The following is a 15,257-nucleotide window of genomic DNA, read 5'->3' on the forward strand; positions in this document are numbered from 1 at the left end:
CGGGGAGTTCCCCGGGGAGACTGGCCAGGGGTCAAATGCTGCAAAGGCCACAGGGAATGAAGCTTGCAAGGTGGCCGCCGTTCATATGCTGGAGGAACTCTGCTGAGTGGTGAGACACCCAGACTGCAGAGGCTCAGGAAAGAACGGGTGAGGAGACAAGAGGAGACCCTCTCGAAAAAGTCTGGTGAGAAAGCCAAGGAGGCGCTGAGGCTGGACAGAAATCTACTAGAAGAAAGATTTTGACATGTGTGGATATTTATACGCCTGCCTTCCTTCCTCCTTCCCTCCCTCCATCTGACTTAAGCCTCCGATCTGAGGCCCCCAAGGTCTAAATTCCAGGTCTGGCACTTCCTAGTAGAGTAGCCTTGGGAAAATCCAATGGACTACTTTAAGCTGAGCTCCTGCCATGACACAAATCCCATATCAAAACAGGATCCAATTTACACTAAGTTAAAATAAATTCAAGTCTGGAAAAAAGCTTGTAAAGAGAGAAACCTTGCCCTTCACATTCTCTGATGACCTAGTGGCCAAGGGAGCTGTGGATTCCAGTGACTGGTGCTGAGGCAGGGACCCTGAGCCCCCAGAGCCCAGTCAACGCTGCCATAATGTGCAGTGAGGAAAACCAGGACTCAATACTGTTCCATGTCCTTTTATTACAATTGTCCTTGTGTTCCAGAATGAATGGCTATTTAATACACAACCCGAAGCACTCCTAAAAATGATCTTAGCTTCCCATTTCTTTCTTATATTGAATCAAAGGGAAAAAAAAATCTTCAAAAAAAAAAAATCACCAGGTTTAGTGTATCCCTGGAAGAGCACCTTTACTAAACAACAGGAAACAAAACGTGCCAGGAATCTGACCAAATACACAAAGCAGCAGGTGAGATTCCTGATAGAAAAGAATGACTCCCCATGGAACATAAATAGATCCCCTCAAAGTACATATATCTCACATGAGTGTGTACATACATATGTAATATATTAAAAGAAATTTGGTTTCTACCACGAGAAGTTACTCAGCAATAATAAATCAACATCTCACCTGAGACAGGGAAGTGGGGACACTGCAGCCACGTTATAAACCGAGGCGCACCTCACTCCTGTACACGCCTCCCCTCTGTATGCTGTGCACACTTGCTGGGTGGGCTTCTCTCTGCCCAGCCCCCCAGGCCCAGCAGATCCAGTGTTTGTAGAAAAGCGAGTCAGGGAAGGCAGGTGGCCCTGTGGCCTCGGAGCCCACCCTGCAGAGCCCAGGAGCTGGCTGCAGCGGGGAGGCAAACACCCGAGGCCACCGCCACCTGCCTGGAAGGCCGCTTCGGCTCTGGGGTGAAGGGACGTGTTTGGGACCCCAGCAATGGCACGGCAGCGCGCCTGGTTTTCAACAGCGAGCCTGCCTCTGGGGTCCACCCAAGGGCCTCCAGATCATTGTAGTTTGGCCAGTGGGAGCTTCCCCTAGGATCAAATGGCTTTTGGGAGGGGAGGAGAGTTTCCAGAGCCACCAGGGCTCAGCCCTGTGAGTGTGTGTATGTGCGTGTGCACAGACCCACATATACACGCGCTTCAGTGGAGGTCAGCAAGTTGCAAACGAGTGTTCTACAGGGGCGTGCTCAAATAGTGTCTGCTTTGGGGTCAGTTTGTCACTGCATTCTGAGTGTCCCTATGCCAAAGTGGATTTGTTCAAAAGATACCAGTTGCTGGAGGCTACAGATACAGAAGACAAGTTACACACCGGGGAGAGGGTGCAACCCTCTCAGGGCTTGGCACGGTGTTTTAGTAACAAAACAAACAGAAGAAACGCACGGGAACCCTTTCCTCATTGTAAAGCCCTTTCCTGGCACCACAGGCAGACGGGGAAAGGCCATCATGATGAGCAGGTGCGTCAGTAGCTTTAAGGTTTAGGAGCTGCCGGCCCAGGAGCCAAGTCACACGCAGCCATACTCGTACCACACGGTCTGCTGGTCCCCAGCCGGCTCGGGGGATGCCGGCGTGCTCTTCGAGCTGCTCCCACGACTGAAGTCCTCGGAGGCCCGGCTGCCATGGGGAGCCAGGTCGGGAGACCTGCCCGGGCCCTTGGCAGGGAGGCCCTCGCTGTGGCCCTGCCCCGGGGCCCCGTCCCCCTCGGAGGGGCTGAACCCCGCCCGGACGGGGGCGATGGTGGCCGCCTCTCCCAAGTGCGGGGAGGCTTGGGGCTTAGTCCTGGCAGCCGGGGCTGCAGCAGGTGAGCAGTGCTGGAACTGGGAGTTGCTGCCACTGCCAGCTCCAGCAGCGATGGCTGGGGACGTGGCAGACTGCTGCAGGGGAGCCGGCCTCTCCTCCTTCGGGGGAGCCAGAGAGAAGCGCCTCGCGTCCAGTGGCCGGCTTCGGGGGCCAGGGCCCTGACAGGAGCCGCCAGCCTTTCCCACAAGCGGGGTCCGCTCCCGGGCCAGGCTGTGGGAGCTGGGAAGTGTGGAGCTCTGCAGGCTATGGCTGCCTGTGTCTCTGCCCGCCGAGGCCTCGGGACCCCCTGGCTCCTGTTTGCAGGCCTCTGGCCCGCTGGCCCGGAGGAGGTCGGCGGAGGCCAGGCTGAAGGCCCGGCTCAGGGATGCACTCCGGCCAGTGGGCGTATGGGAAGCAGGGGGCATCGTGGCCTGCCGGAGTCTGCCCAGGGACAGGCTCTGGGGCGGCTGGGCCTGCCTCTGGGGGGCAGTGGGCAGGGCCTCGGCCTCAGCGGGTCTGAAGTTCGGCTTCACGTACTGCCCGGGCTTTAGTGGCTTCCCCTCGGAGGTGGTGACAGGCATCTTTATGGTGGGGGCCACGAAGCTGGTGGGCATCTTGGCCCCTTCCTTCCTGGTAGGTGGGCCTGGCTGGCCTCCGATGGCCGGGAGATCGCTGGCCTTTCTAAAATAGTCACTTAGCAGGTCATCCCGGCAACTGGGAGCGTCCTACAGGGAAGAGAGGAAGAATCGAGTGAGGGCCAGAGGGGCCTTGGAGACCTCTCCTCCCACCCAGGATGTCCCCTGTGCCGCCCGCATGGCCAGGACTGAAGTTTCCCGCTCGGCCTGTTGAAGGCCTAACTTCCCCACCATACACACTGCTCTGGTCAGGGGTTAGGACAATACACGGCTCATCAGGGAGAGGACCCAGAGGCCACTCAGTAGCCCCCTAACTCTTTTCTTTCTTTTTTTTTTTGGCCGCGCTTTGGGGCACGTGGGATCTTGGTTCTCCGACCAGGGATTGAACCTGTGCCCCCTGCAGTGGAAGCGCAGACTCCTAACCACTGGACCGCCTGGGAATCCCCAAGTAGCCCCTTAACTTTACAAGTAAGAAAGCAGATGCAGAGAGGAAGTGACTTCCCACAAGGCTCATCCACTTTATGGAAGGGTCAGGCCAACTGTTTCAACCTGGTTCCCATATTTTCACCAAGCAGAGCAAGTGGCAGAAAGCTGACCGGCAGGACCAGACCTTCTTTGTCAGCCCACCAGGGCCAGCCACACTGCAAGGGCTTTACTGTGGGCCGCAGAGAGGAAGAGAAACAAGACCAGCTCCCAAAAAGCCAGAATTAACCACACTCAGGACCCTCACTGCCTCTCAGATGTTTCTCCTAATGTGAGAAGTAAGGGAAAAAGGAGGCACAAGAGGCAGGGGGAGGGCGGTGGGAACCAGAAAGGTCGACCATCCAGGAGAAGAGGAGGTGACCCAGCCCTCTAGACTGTCCCCCTCAAGCGGCTGCCCCCTGCCATGGAGCTGCCACCTAGCTGGGCTTCCCCTGGCCAGGGAACCGGTGTCCTTTGCCACCATCGTGGGGACAGGAAGAGCCGCCAGGGCCCAAGCTCGATGGCCGTGTTCAGGCTCACTTCAGCCTTCTGCCAACACCTCACAGCCTAGACGAGCCAAGCGGAGGTTTCTCCTGAGGCCGACGCTGCAAGAAGCGGAAGGGAAGTGAGTCTGCATCAGCGATGAGATCAGGGGCCGAGAGCTGCTTCAATGAGACCCCAGCCCGCTGTGACCTGTCAGGGGGCATCAGTCCGCAGGACGGGTCAGCAGCTCAGGAACCACTTGCTAACAACTCCTGGCCCCTGACATCTGGATGCTCAACTTAACAGAAGTGCAATCTGTGGTTTCATGCTAGTTTGAAGCCTCACTCTTGGCGTGTGTGCAGTAAGACCCTGGGTCATCAATATGGACAAGAACCATGCATCAAGTGCTTCCCAAATGCCAGGTGCTGTGCTAGGAACCAGGGGTATAATCGCAAAAAACTTAGCTTAATTTTGAAAGCAACCCTTGTAAGGGTTGCTTAAGGTTGTATTAAAACAATATTTAATATGTAAGAAAACTGAGGTCATAGAGGATAGACATCTAGAGAGTGGCAGATTGGAGATTAGAACCTGCGGCTGTCAGACTCTGCAGCTGTTTTCAGCACCTCCTGGTCCCTTTCTGCACACTTCTAACTTCTTTAACACCCACCTTCAGGGCCACCCAGGGAGCCCATCTTGTGACACCCCCTCCCCCAGCATCATCAGTGCTTGGGGAAGGGGGTCATGGGTGGCTTCTCCAGACCTGCTCAGAGGAGGGTATAGGGGTGCCAGGTGGGGCTATGGGGGTGAGCACCTGGGCAGAGGGGGAGAGGACGGGTGGCTCTCAGAGGGTGAGCATCAGCTTCCAGCAGGGACAGGTGAGCAGCAGTGAGTATCTGGACAGGTCTGAGCTGAGTGCGGAGGGGCCCTGCGCCTTGCTTAGGACCCACCCCCTAAGATCTGCCCAGAGAAAGGAAACTCACGGGGACCAGCACATAATCAGAGAAGGACTGAGAAGAGGAACCATCCAGTTGCAGGCACTCCTGATTTCTGGACGCTCTTGTTTATTCCATTAGATCAGTGCTTCTCAGTGCGTGATGCCTGGACCCACACTGACAGTGAGAGTGTCGTCTGGGAACTTCATAGAGATGCAAAATCTCAGGAACTCTGGGGTCCAGCTTGTGTTCTGCCAAGCAAGTCCGACGCACACTGGAGTTTAAGACCCACTGCATCAGACTGTAAACTTCTGGAGGGCAGGTTTTCTGTCTTTCCCACCTTAGGTTCTCCAGCTTCTAACACACAGTAAGTGCTTGATACACAGACCAAACCACAAGGCCTGCTCAGAGGAGGGTAGGGGTGCCAGGTGGGGCTATGGGGGTGAGCACTGAACCACAAGACCAAACACCTAGCAAGTATGCGATAGAAATTTGCCCATTAACTGGTTTGCTTTGTTTTTTTTTTTAGTGCAGGCACCGTGCATACCTCCTAACACACGGTAGCTGCTCAATAAATATCTCCCAAACAAATATTTTGTATTGTGTCATTGTGACCCATTAATGTGGGTCACAGAGTTTACTATAGGGCTTGAGAAAGTTCTACTGTATTTGTTTAAGGGAAATGAGAGAGAATCACTGAAGCATTAAACCTTAAAAGGTCTCAATTGCAAGACAGTGTATGTGTCATCTGTTGAATAACCCAATCGCTCATGGGACTGAATTTAGACAGAGTATGTAAAAGACAGACATGCAGCTTCAGAAAAGCTAAATGGAGACGCTGGAAAGGTGACAGCGGAGGGAATCCTAATACAGGTGATGTTTGGGGGTTAGAGCTGCAGAACAGAGGTCAGCAAACCAGAGCTACGGGCCAGGTCCAGCTGGCTGCCCATTTTTGTATGGCCTGCGAGCTAAGAATAGTTTTCACATTTTTAAATGATTGAAAAAAAATTTTTTTATAGAACGGTCTTTTGGGACATGTGAAAATTATATGAAATTCAAATGTCCATGTCCATAAGTAAAGTTTTACTGGAACACGGCCATGCCCACTCATCGACAGATGGTCTGTGGCTGCTTTCCCGCTAAAGCGGCAGAGTCGAGTAGTTGCAGCAGAGACCGTCTGGACTGACAAGCCTAAAATATTTACTATCTGGCCCTTTATAGAAAAAACTTGTTGATCTCTGCTGGTGAAGGCTCAGGGGAAGTGGGCATTCCGAGCTCTGCCACAAAACCTGGTGAGATGCTAACTCCGTGAGTGGGGGGCTGGCCACTCTTCTCTCCCAGTGGGGGGCGCACAGCACCCCTGCCCTCCATGGCGGCACCACGTTCCGCCCACTCACTTCACAGATGGAGAAACAGCCTCCGAGGTCTGGGGCTGGCTGCTGGCACCCAGGGATCTGCTGGCTCGCGGGTTTGCTCCCCACCCAAGCAGCCCTGCACCTAGGCCACGCACCCCCGCCCCATCCCTTTCTGTGACTTTGCTGCCACGGTTTCTGCCTACTGTCCCAGTTTGGGAGACAGCAAAGGAAGAGGGATTCGCCGTGTCCCTTTGAGCCCGGGGCCACTCACGGAGGAAGGGGAGCCCCGGTTGCTCTCTTCCAGGAACTCCTCCAGGGTGACCATCTCACTGCTCGGGGAGGCTGCTGAGCAGGGCCGCACCCCGCCATGGGGCTGGGCTGCGCCCCTCTTCCGGGCGCCCTCTTGGGGGAGAGGCCCGTTCCGGGGTGGGGGGTACTCATGGCGGCTGAGGGCAGTGCGCCCCGGGGTGCTGGCATCCCGCGGCAGAGTGGCTGTGTCCCTACTGGGGATCAGGTCTTCGCTGCTGAAGCTCTCGGACCTGCCGTGGAGCTGGTCGGAGGAACCTGGGGTCGGGGCGGGTGACACAGAGAACACACATGAGTCCCCCTCTCTGTCTCCAGGTGGCTCTGTGCTGCCCCCAGCTCACTTAAGACAGAGAGGATGCTGCCTGAGAACCCAGGGCGCACTTCTCCCAGGCTGGGATTTTGGATGTTAAGGACACTCTGGAATGCTTAGAATTCAGAACAAAGTGACTTGAGATAAAAGTGGAAAGCTTCTGCTAAAGTTTCAATTGTTAGGAGCTATACGGCACCACACTCATTAGCTCTTGTCTGTTCATACAGTTAAAGGTTTACTTAGCACCTGCTTCGTGCCAGGTGTTCTTTAGAGGCTGGTCATGTGGACTCTGAGAAGTGAAAAGATTTGCGTAAGGGTTTATGGTCTTGGGACAGCAAACACATTCTTTTCAGATGTGCAGGAAACATTCATTAAGACAGACCACATTCTGCACCATAAACTTAAAAAGAATCAAAGCCATCCACTATGTTCTCTGACCACAGTGGAATGGAACTAGCGTCACTCTCTCCATCCTAAAGATGAAGTAACTCGGATTCAGAGGATGGGTGACTCTCCCAGGTGCCCAGAGCCTGTCAGAGGGGGTGAAGGGATTTGAACCCCAATCCATCCAAACTCCGGGCCTTCACCTGAAACCGCGTGATGTGGCCTGGGAATGCAAACGCAGAATGCATGGAGGATCTTGGGAACTGTATCTTTAAAGTTACAAGGATACTATAAGCCCAGAGTCAGAGATCCACATATACTGCAAAGTGCCCAGAAGGAAGGGCTGGCTCACCTTTCAGGTTAAGAGGTGAGCTGTCACTGGACGCATTTCTACTGCTCTCCAAGCTCCCCGGCCGGGATGCTGAAAGGAAACGCCAACATATAACCTAAGGGCCGATGGTAAACCATCTAATCTCAGAAAAACTATGGAACAAAGTAACTCTGTGCCAGAGTGAAGCTGAGCGCCCCCAGGAAGGGCGGGCTTCGGGATCCTCTGTGTTCTCCCACAAGGACAGCTAACTTCCCTGAGTGCCAGGCGTGGCACCCAGTAGACTGTCCAGAAATGACAGCCTATGGTATATACATATTTTTTATTAGGTCTAGGGCTGTGGCTTAAAACAATTTTGTTAACGAGGAAAATCTCATGCAGAACTGAAAAAGCAGACAAAAAAAAAAAAAAACAGCTGCTCTGGGTGAGCCAAGGGTTGGGGTGGGCATGCCCACCCCTATTACTGCACAGAGCTTTCTGGAACACGTGTGAAAATCTCTTGCCTAGACCATGACAGTGCAGCTCGGTGAGGGCGGCATCCAGGAAACGGCAGCATGTGCACACGTGTGTTATGTGTGTGCAAGGGAGTGTGTACCCGTGTGCAGGTGGCTTCAGCTCCCTGATCCCAGGAGTGGGACCCTCAGCAGGAGAGGGAGCACTTGCTTTTCCCAGCTGTTTGCTGTCCTTTGGCTCATCCATGTCAAATTCACACCTGCCCCAAAGGGAAAACCTGACCTTTATGGTGACAAATGCTGGAGGGAACCAGCCCTCCCGGCTGCTGTCTGTGCCTGAGCGGGTCTGCGGTGGCGGCTCTTGGATCCCAGGGTGAATAACCAGGTCCAGGGAGGGACCCCGCCCACAGGGCACAGGGCAGGCTGGGTCTTCAAGGCCTGCAGGGTACCTCTCCCGGTCCCCTCCGCCAGCAGCACTCAGCATCACAGCCCTCGTCAGCCTGCCCTGTGTCAGTGTTTGTCCTGCTGGACCATGAACCCCTGGGGGACGGGGACTGTGTTTCTGTCATCTCTGCATCCTCCCAGCACACAGCTGGTGTTGACCGCACTGAGAACTGGAGACGCACTATGTACAAGCCACCTCCCCTCCTGCCTGCAAGTTTGCTTTTGGTTTTCTGGGTCTTTAGGGCACCCAGTTCCCAAGTGCTGATGCGTTCTCTGCAAATAGAAGGCATCTGGAAAACACTTACTAGCAAACGGGGTTTGGGGACGAGCCAAAAAATACATGGTTTTCGTGCATGGTATAAAAGCAGAATAAGTCCTCTCTTTGAGAAGGGAATATTTGAAATTTAAAAAAGCACATCCCTCTTTAAAAAGGAAATAAGTTTCACTAAAATTGTGATACAAATCAATGGGACCCCAAAGCACTTTTGTTTATCTAAGCATTGCATCAAAAACCCCTTTCCCTTCTTTTTCCCCAATAAGAGAAGCTCAAGGAATCAGAATACTTAGGAAGAAAACCCTTTTGGTCAGCTGACAAGCATAAATTGGGCTACTCAGGTTTACCAAACGTTGCAGGAGATGCCTGCTGTTGTGTTACCCACCACTCAATGTAAAGACATAAGGGCGCCCTGTGTCAAACTGTTTCATCACAGAGCCTGTCTTTCCTCATGTCAGTTGGAAATGTCTGTATTTGTATCATAATACTTTTAAGACAATGGATAGGGTAGAGATAACACTTACTGTCGATCAGGAATAAACTGAATTCAATGTAAACTTTGAGTTTTTTTTTTTTTAAGAATTACCTTCCAACCCTTCTATGACTTTTTTTTTTTGCAAAACTTTAAAAAAAAACCCCAAAGCTGTTTATAATTTTTGAGAAGGTTGGTATAATTCCTGGTTTCCCTTCTGCCTAAGTTTACAACATGCCTGAATCAAACGGCAAGTGCTTCTCACAATTTCTAAGACTAAATATAACTTGGAGCCACTCTGGTCAACTAAAATCCAAGTGAGGACAGTGAGAGATCTTCCTGAAATCAACGCTCCCTGTGAGGGTCACCAGAACTTCCTGGCAAACACGAGGGGGTGCTTTAAAGCAAAAGGAATGAAAGTCTCCAGAAGTGGGATGCTTGATAAGTAGTGACTTCCCCGTCACTGGAGGTATGTAAGCAGAAGTCACATGCTCAGGCCCTGGGGAGGGCCACGAAGGAGCCTGGAGGAACTGTGGACCGCCCCCCATTCCCACTTCATACAACAACTTCACTTTCACCTGTTTTGTGTGTTGGACTTCCATACAGGACTTAGCTTAAAGGAAAAGTACTGTTGATAAGAACAAGACTGAGAACCCAGGAGGAAGGGGACATCGCACTGACCACTCACCGTACTGCCTGTGGGGAGTGAACTCAAGCTCCAGGGACGGTTCGCAGAGGCTGTCATCGGAATTATAGCCTGTGGTGAAAATAAGGTGATGATACAGGGGTCCCGGAACATCCACAGGGAAACACGGGGTCCTGTGCCGGACGGCCACCTCTGACTGGCACCTGAGCCACGGCAGCGCCCAGCCCTTGGAGGCGAGGGAGGGACGCGTGGACGTGCCTCTTCCATCCCTCCCCCTACTCCTCCTGCTGGCACAGCCCTCACTCCTGAGTCCTGTTAAATTTAACTTCGAATCCCATTTCCGCCTGTGCAGTGACAGGGACTTGAAGACTAAAGCAGTGATCTGGCCAAAGGATTACACAGCAAAAGGAGGTGAGTATTTAGGGCCCTGGGGAGCACCTCCCAACCTCCAAGGCCAAGCCGTGCCAGCAGTTCTGGTCTGGAGACCACACTTGTCTTCAGGAGGCGGGAGGAAGGCAGAGGAAAGAATCCAGCACCTGAGGGGAGAGGCTGACTCCCTGGAAACAGCCCTGCCGCAGCAGCTCCTCCTCCGAAATAGAACTGGAGGCACAGGCCACCCATCAACTGCCCTTTCCCCGAGAGGGACTCAGATGCTCTCTGCCTCAAGCCTGCTACCTTCTCTCTGACAGTAGACCCTGGGTCCCACCAAATGGCAAGAGGGTTTCCGCCCTGTCCCCAATTCCTATTATAAAAGTTCTGGCAGTGAGATACACCCAAAGTTAGGTATGATTTACACACTACTATATATAAAACAGGTTAACTAATGAGGACCTACTGTGTAGCACAGGGAACTCTTCTCAATACTCTGTAATGACCTATATGGGAAAAAAAATCTAAAAAAGAGTGGATATATGTATATGTATAACTGATTCACTTTGCTGTACAGCAGAAAGGAATACACATTGTAAATGAACTGTACTCCAATAAGAATTTTTTTTAAAAAGTTAGGTATGATCTAACTGCTTCCTTTGCAGGTTTTGTCTCCTGGAGATGAGGGCGGGACTCCTTTTTTTAACTCATTTGAAGGCAGGAGAATCCTACATTTTGAATTCTCCCCTAATGCCCAACTCAAAGTAGTGGCTTAATGAAAACTTGCTGCCTTGATTACCACAGTATAACATGGCTAGTGATATGTAGGTTATTGGTCGTTAAACCTGGCTAATATCAGAATTTTCTGGAAAACTTTTTAAAAATATGGAATCTTATTTAGGAAAAGCATATCTGTATTTGTCCTTTGACCCAGCAATTCTACTTCTAGGAATAAACTCTGGGGACTGGTTGGTTGAATGAACTGTCATACCACCATTTTAATTATTATGCGCCTCTTAAAAAGAATGAGGAAGATCTCCATGATATATGGCTAAACAAAAAAAAAATCAAGGTGCATTATTTTGTTTATTTTTGCAAAAAGAAACACTGGAAGTATAAACAAGGAACCAAAAAAGATGGTTATCCATAGGGTGATTTTGGAATGGAATGGAGGGGAAAGGGAGAGATGTGAGACTCAGAAATCTAAGCATGTCTTCCTACATAATTTAGCTTTAAATTACATAAATATTTTATGTATTAAAAAACAGGATTACTTTAAAAAGAAAAAATTCTAACACTGAAAACAGAAACAAATGAACCTTACTGTATATCAAACTGCTAACATAATCACCTAGAGAAAAAAATTCCAGTGAATTTTGAATATAAAACTCTGTGCGTCCTTAGTGAGATATAATCTCAGAACTTAAAGAACTACAAGAAAACGAACATCACTTAGTAATTTTATTGTTAATAATATAATTTTTTCCCATTACTGCATATTTTCAGGAAAAATAAATAGATGTTTCGAGAGACAAGACTTCTGTGTAAGAAAAGGACATGCATATGAAATTAAAGAAAAAATCCCTGTAATGTTAAATTGGAATTGGAAATATTGATATGAACTCATAATATCTATGCGTCCTTTCTTTACTGAAAGGGTCTAAAAGTAATGACAACTCTGTAGTGTCCAGATCTTGATTATTAAATTCTGCTCTAAAAGGAACTAGATTTACTTGAAGAAATGTTGATTCTAAGGGCAGGGAGTCGGGGCGGGGTGCTCCATTTTGAAGACGGTTACATGCCCACTGGCGATGACTACCCAGAGAGTGTGAGAACTGGGCTGCCAGGGAATCGTCATGGGCAGTGCTGGGGTTGCAGTGTTGATGGACCCTCATGCACGCTCTGCAGACGTGTGACTGGCCAGTGATGTTTCCAGGCTGGTTCAGGGATGGGGTCCAGACTGAGACAGCCCAGGGTTAGCCTGGAGGGCTGGACCTTGAGCCACACAGACCACTGGAAAACTGAGGGGAGATGGTGTTCCCAGCTCTTTCCCAAGACCAGGCAGGGCCTCTGTACCCCAGAGCCCAGGAAACCAGGGGAGACTGATGACTGTGGACAACAGACACCCTTGCCACACCTGGCTCAGAGCATGCCTGTTCCAGACAGCACACGGCACAGCTCCACTGACATCCAACAGTAAGTGACTGCGCCTGCAGTGTCTGGCTAGCAGTGGGGAGAGACTGTCCGGCTGCCCTGTGCCCACCCAACTCACCTTCTCCCCAGCGGGGCTTCCTACTTGTAAGCAACTGGGACGAGGGCAGGGACCCTGTCTGTCTTTGCTTTGCTTGTCAAACCAAGGTTGTGCAAGTCCCTGGTTTCAAGAGCCGAGTGGGTGGTATTATTATGAAAAATAACAACCACTTCTTGTTCTCCAATTTCTAACACCCTAGAGGCAATCACTTTTTCTTTCAGCTGTTTCTTTGGATAGTTTCATATCACTAAAGTATCAGCAGAATGCCTTTTTTGGTCTTAAGTTTCATCTTTTCCTCTCTGTTGGCATGTTTTAAATTTCCCAGTGCTTGCTCCACCCACCCCTGACTGACTGCTCTTTTGGTAGCATCCCATTCTTGTTTCATGGGTGCAACAGCTTGGCTCATCTCTGACTATATTAATGACGGGCATCGTAAAGCTTTCATCTCCGTGCTTCTGTTTACTCTGGTGCCTCTCACACTGGTTTTGGTCTCTGGTACTGGAGGCTCTCCTCAGGTGTCCGTGGGCTTCACCTGGCCAGATCTGACAGGGACATTCAACTGGGAATTCCTTAAGCTGATCAGATGGCTGGAAGCATGTTTTAATCTCACATCTAAAGATGTGAACACACGTGGCTACTGGCAACCTGGGAGGCCTTCAGTTTGTAAAGCCTTCTCTGCAACCTCCTTGTTTTTCATTTGGGAAACTTGCCTCCCACTTTACTAACCTCCAGTTCAGAGACCCTCTTGTGTATCCTCCGTAGAGAATAAACCTCCAGACTTCTACCAAGTTGGGCTGAGGGAGGCTGCCTGCTTTTAGCCCAAACTTGGACCTCCCCTTCTGGAGCTGCTTGGTGCCACCAAGTCCTGCACGGTGGTGGTGAGAGGGGGTCCCGGGGCTTTCCCACCAGTGGCTTGGGATCAGGCCTCCAGACGGTGAAGCTGTCTGTCCAGAGTCACCCACCCAGCTGGCAGGCAGGGCTGAGGCCTGAACCCGTGTCTGTGTGACGCCAGAGCCAGCCCACAGCTTAAGCACTCTGCTCTCCGCCTCTCAGCCTGAGACCCCTCCTGGCCCTGAGAGCCTGGGGTCTTTAGGAAGGAACCTGAGCCCCAGATGCTCAGCCCTCTTATTTCTGGACAGGTGAGGGGCCCACGACTCACCTTTGGCGCGGCCTGGGTGCCGCGAGATGGGGGTGGAGCTGGAAGGGGTTGTAGTGATGGCTGAGGACGAACAGGGCCGGGGGCCCGGCTCCACGGGCCAGGGCTTCATGGCTGGGTCAGCAGAGGCATCCTTGCGGTCAAGGCTGTCTCTGTGCGGGGACCCTCGCTTTGGCTTTAGGTCCCCAGGACCTGGGGCAGAGAAGGACACTGAGAAACAGGGCTGCAGAATCCTGTGCCCAGGCTGGGCTATCACACGGAGGCCTAGAAGCAGGGGTGGCAGGGCACACGGACCACAGGTACAAAAGCTGAGCTTCCCACCTCCCGGGCTGTGGTTTAAACAGGAGGGCCCACCTCCAACGATGGGCCAAACTGTGAGCCCCGAGATTTTGGCTGGGAGGAAATAAAGGAAAAACTCAAGAGGACAAACAAAATGCTGGTAAAAGTCCAACATACTAACTATAGAGCACACCTGCTGCACAGCACTGTATATAACTCAAATCCCTGATTTAAAAAGATCCTGGCCGATGTCTGCTCAGGATCACTCGGATCTGAGGCTAAGGCCCTGAAGGTCCAGGACATGCAACTTGCCAACTGGCTTCGCTTATAATCTGCGAAAAAAATTCACTGTCACCTTAACAACAGGGTAAGAAGTCTTTAATCTCTGTATGGTGAGACTGACTACAAGAAGGATTTTTACCTTGTATCTTATGCTTTTCTACAGTCTCTGAATTTTCTACCATGAAGACATACTCTTGTCAAAGTTAAATAAAATCCTATATAAAAACATTAAAAAAAAAAACCCTCCAACTGTCTAGTAATAAGAAAGGGGATGGGCTCTCCAAATAGGAGACAAAACTTAATGCAGTTGGAGTTCCTATTAGCATGAAGACAGGGCTGTTTTGCATAATGTCTCACTCTAGGCACCCCCAAGGCTGCAGACACAGAGCCACGACCACTGTGTCAGGATCTCGGTCCCTCTCCAGCCTCTTCCATGGACCTGACTCTGCCCCTTAGCCACTCCAAGTCTGGACTCACTGTGAAGTTTTAAGCGCCTACATCTTAGGACTTGAAATCAACGTAAAATTTGGATTTTGAAAGATAACCTTGATGAGAAGCAAGACTCAAGTCTGGTGGGATGGATGGGACAGACATCCAACAGGTGGTTAAAATGAGCAGAGGGGAGGCGGAGATGACCACACGGTTAGCACGAACAGCAGAGAAACAGCCCCATTCCAGCAGCATGCTCGGGGGACAGGCCTGGAAGGCCAGGACCACAGAGGCCCAGGGTTCCCAAGGCAGGGTGCGTGAGATGAAGTCACTGCCACGTCAGCCGACTTCAGCGTTTTAATATGTATGTATTTATTTTTTATAGTTACCTGATTTTTATGGTACTGGTTTTCCATTTACAGTACAGGTAATAATCTTTCCTTTTAGGATAAATTTAAGTGGAAACGGTGAGCCAGTTCAAGGGAAAATATGTAAGTAACCACATAGGTGATGTAAAGATGTGGCCGAAATCATGAAGATGGCACAACAATGACCGCAGACAGAAAAAACGGCAGTAGCTAAAGGCCTCTAGCGACCAGCCTTTCCCCCGCTCTGGGTGTGACTGGCGTGCTGATGTTCTTTCTGTCCACTGCTGCTTTAACTTCAGCATCCAAGATGTCAGAGAGCGACTGTACAGTCATAAAGCTTCATTCTGGACTGAACTCTGGCTGGGCAACATCGATGCAATTATTCAAAACGCTTGAATGGAGCACAATAAATCCTTCAAAACACAGAGCACCTCTAAAAAGGAC

General features: G+C 51.0%; 1 protein-coding gene across 3 annotated transcripts in view; it reads right to left on the reverse strand.

Annotated features, from left to right (window-relative positions):
• Positions 1-633: 633 nt before the first annotated feature.
• CCDC88C (coiled-coil domain containing 88C) overlaps positions 634-15,257 on the reverse strand; it is a 127,341-nt gene continuing 112,717 nt past the window's right edge. The window contains exons 26-30 of one of the 3 annotated variants that reach the window (XM_082618971.1): positions 13,459-13,647; positions 9,722-9,790; positions 7,416-7,484; positions 6,335-6,627; positions 634-2,921 (exon numbers count right to left, since the gene is read on the reverse strand). In XM_082618971.1, coding sequence (XP_082475097.1) covers positions 1,923-2,921; positions 6,335-6,627; positions 7,416-7,484; positions 9,722-9,790; positions 13,459-13,647 — 1,619 coding nt within the window. In that variant the 3' untranslated portion in view covers positions 634-1,922. Of the gene's footprint in view, positions 2,922-6,334; positions 6,628-7,415; positions 7,485-9,721; positions 9,791-13,458; positions 13,648-15,257 lie in introns of those variants that run through there. The other 2 variants (XM_082618972.1, XR_014293892.1) reach the window with 2 other exon arrangements.

Source organism: Mesoplodon mirus (assembly GCF_964341445.2).
Source record: "Mesoplodon mirus genome assembly, chromosome: 4".
Taxonomy (NCBI): Eukaryota; Metazoa; Chordata; class Mammalia; order Artiodactyla; family Ziphiidae; genus Mesoplodon; species Mesoplodon mirus.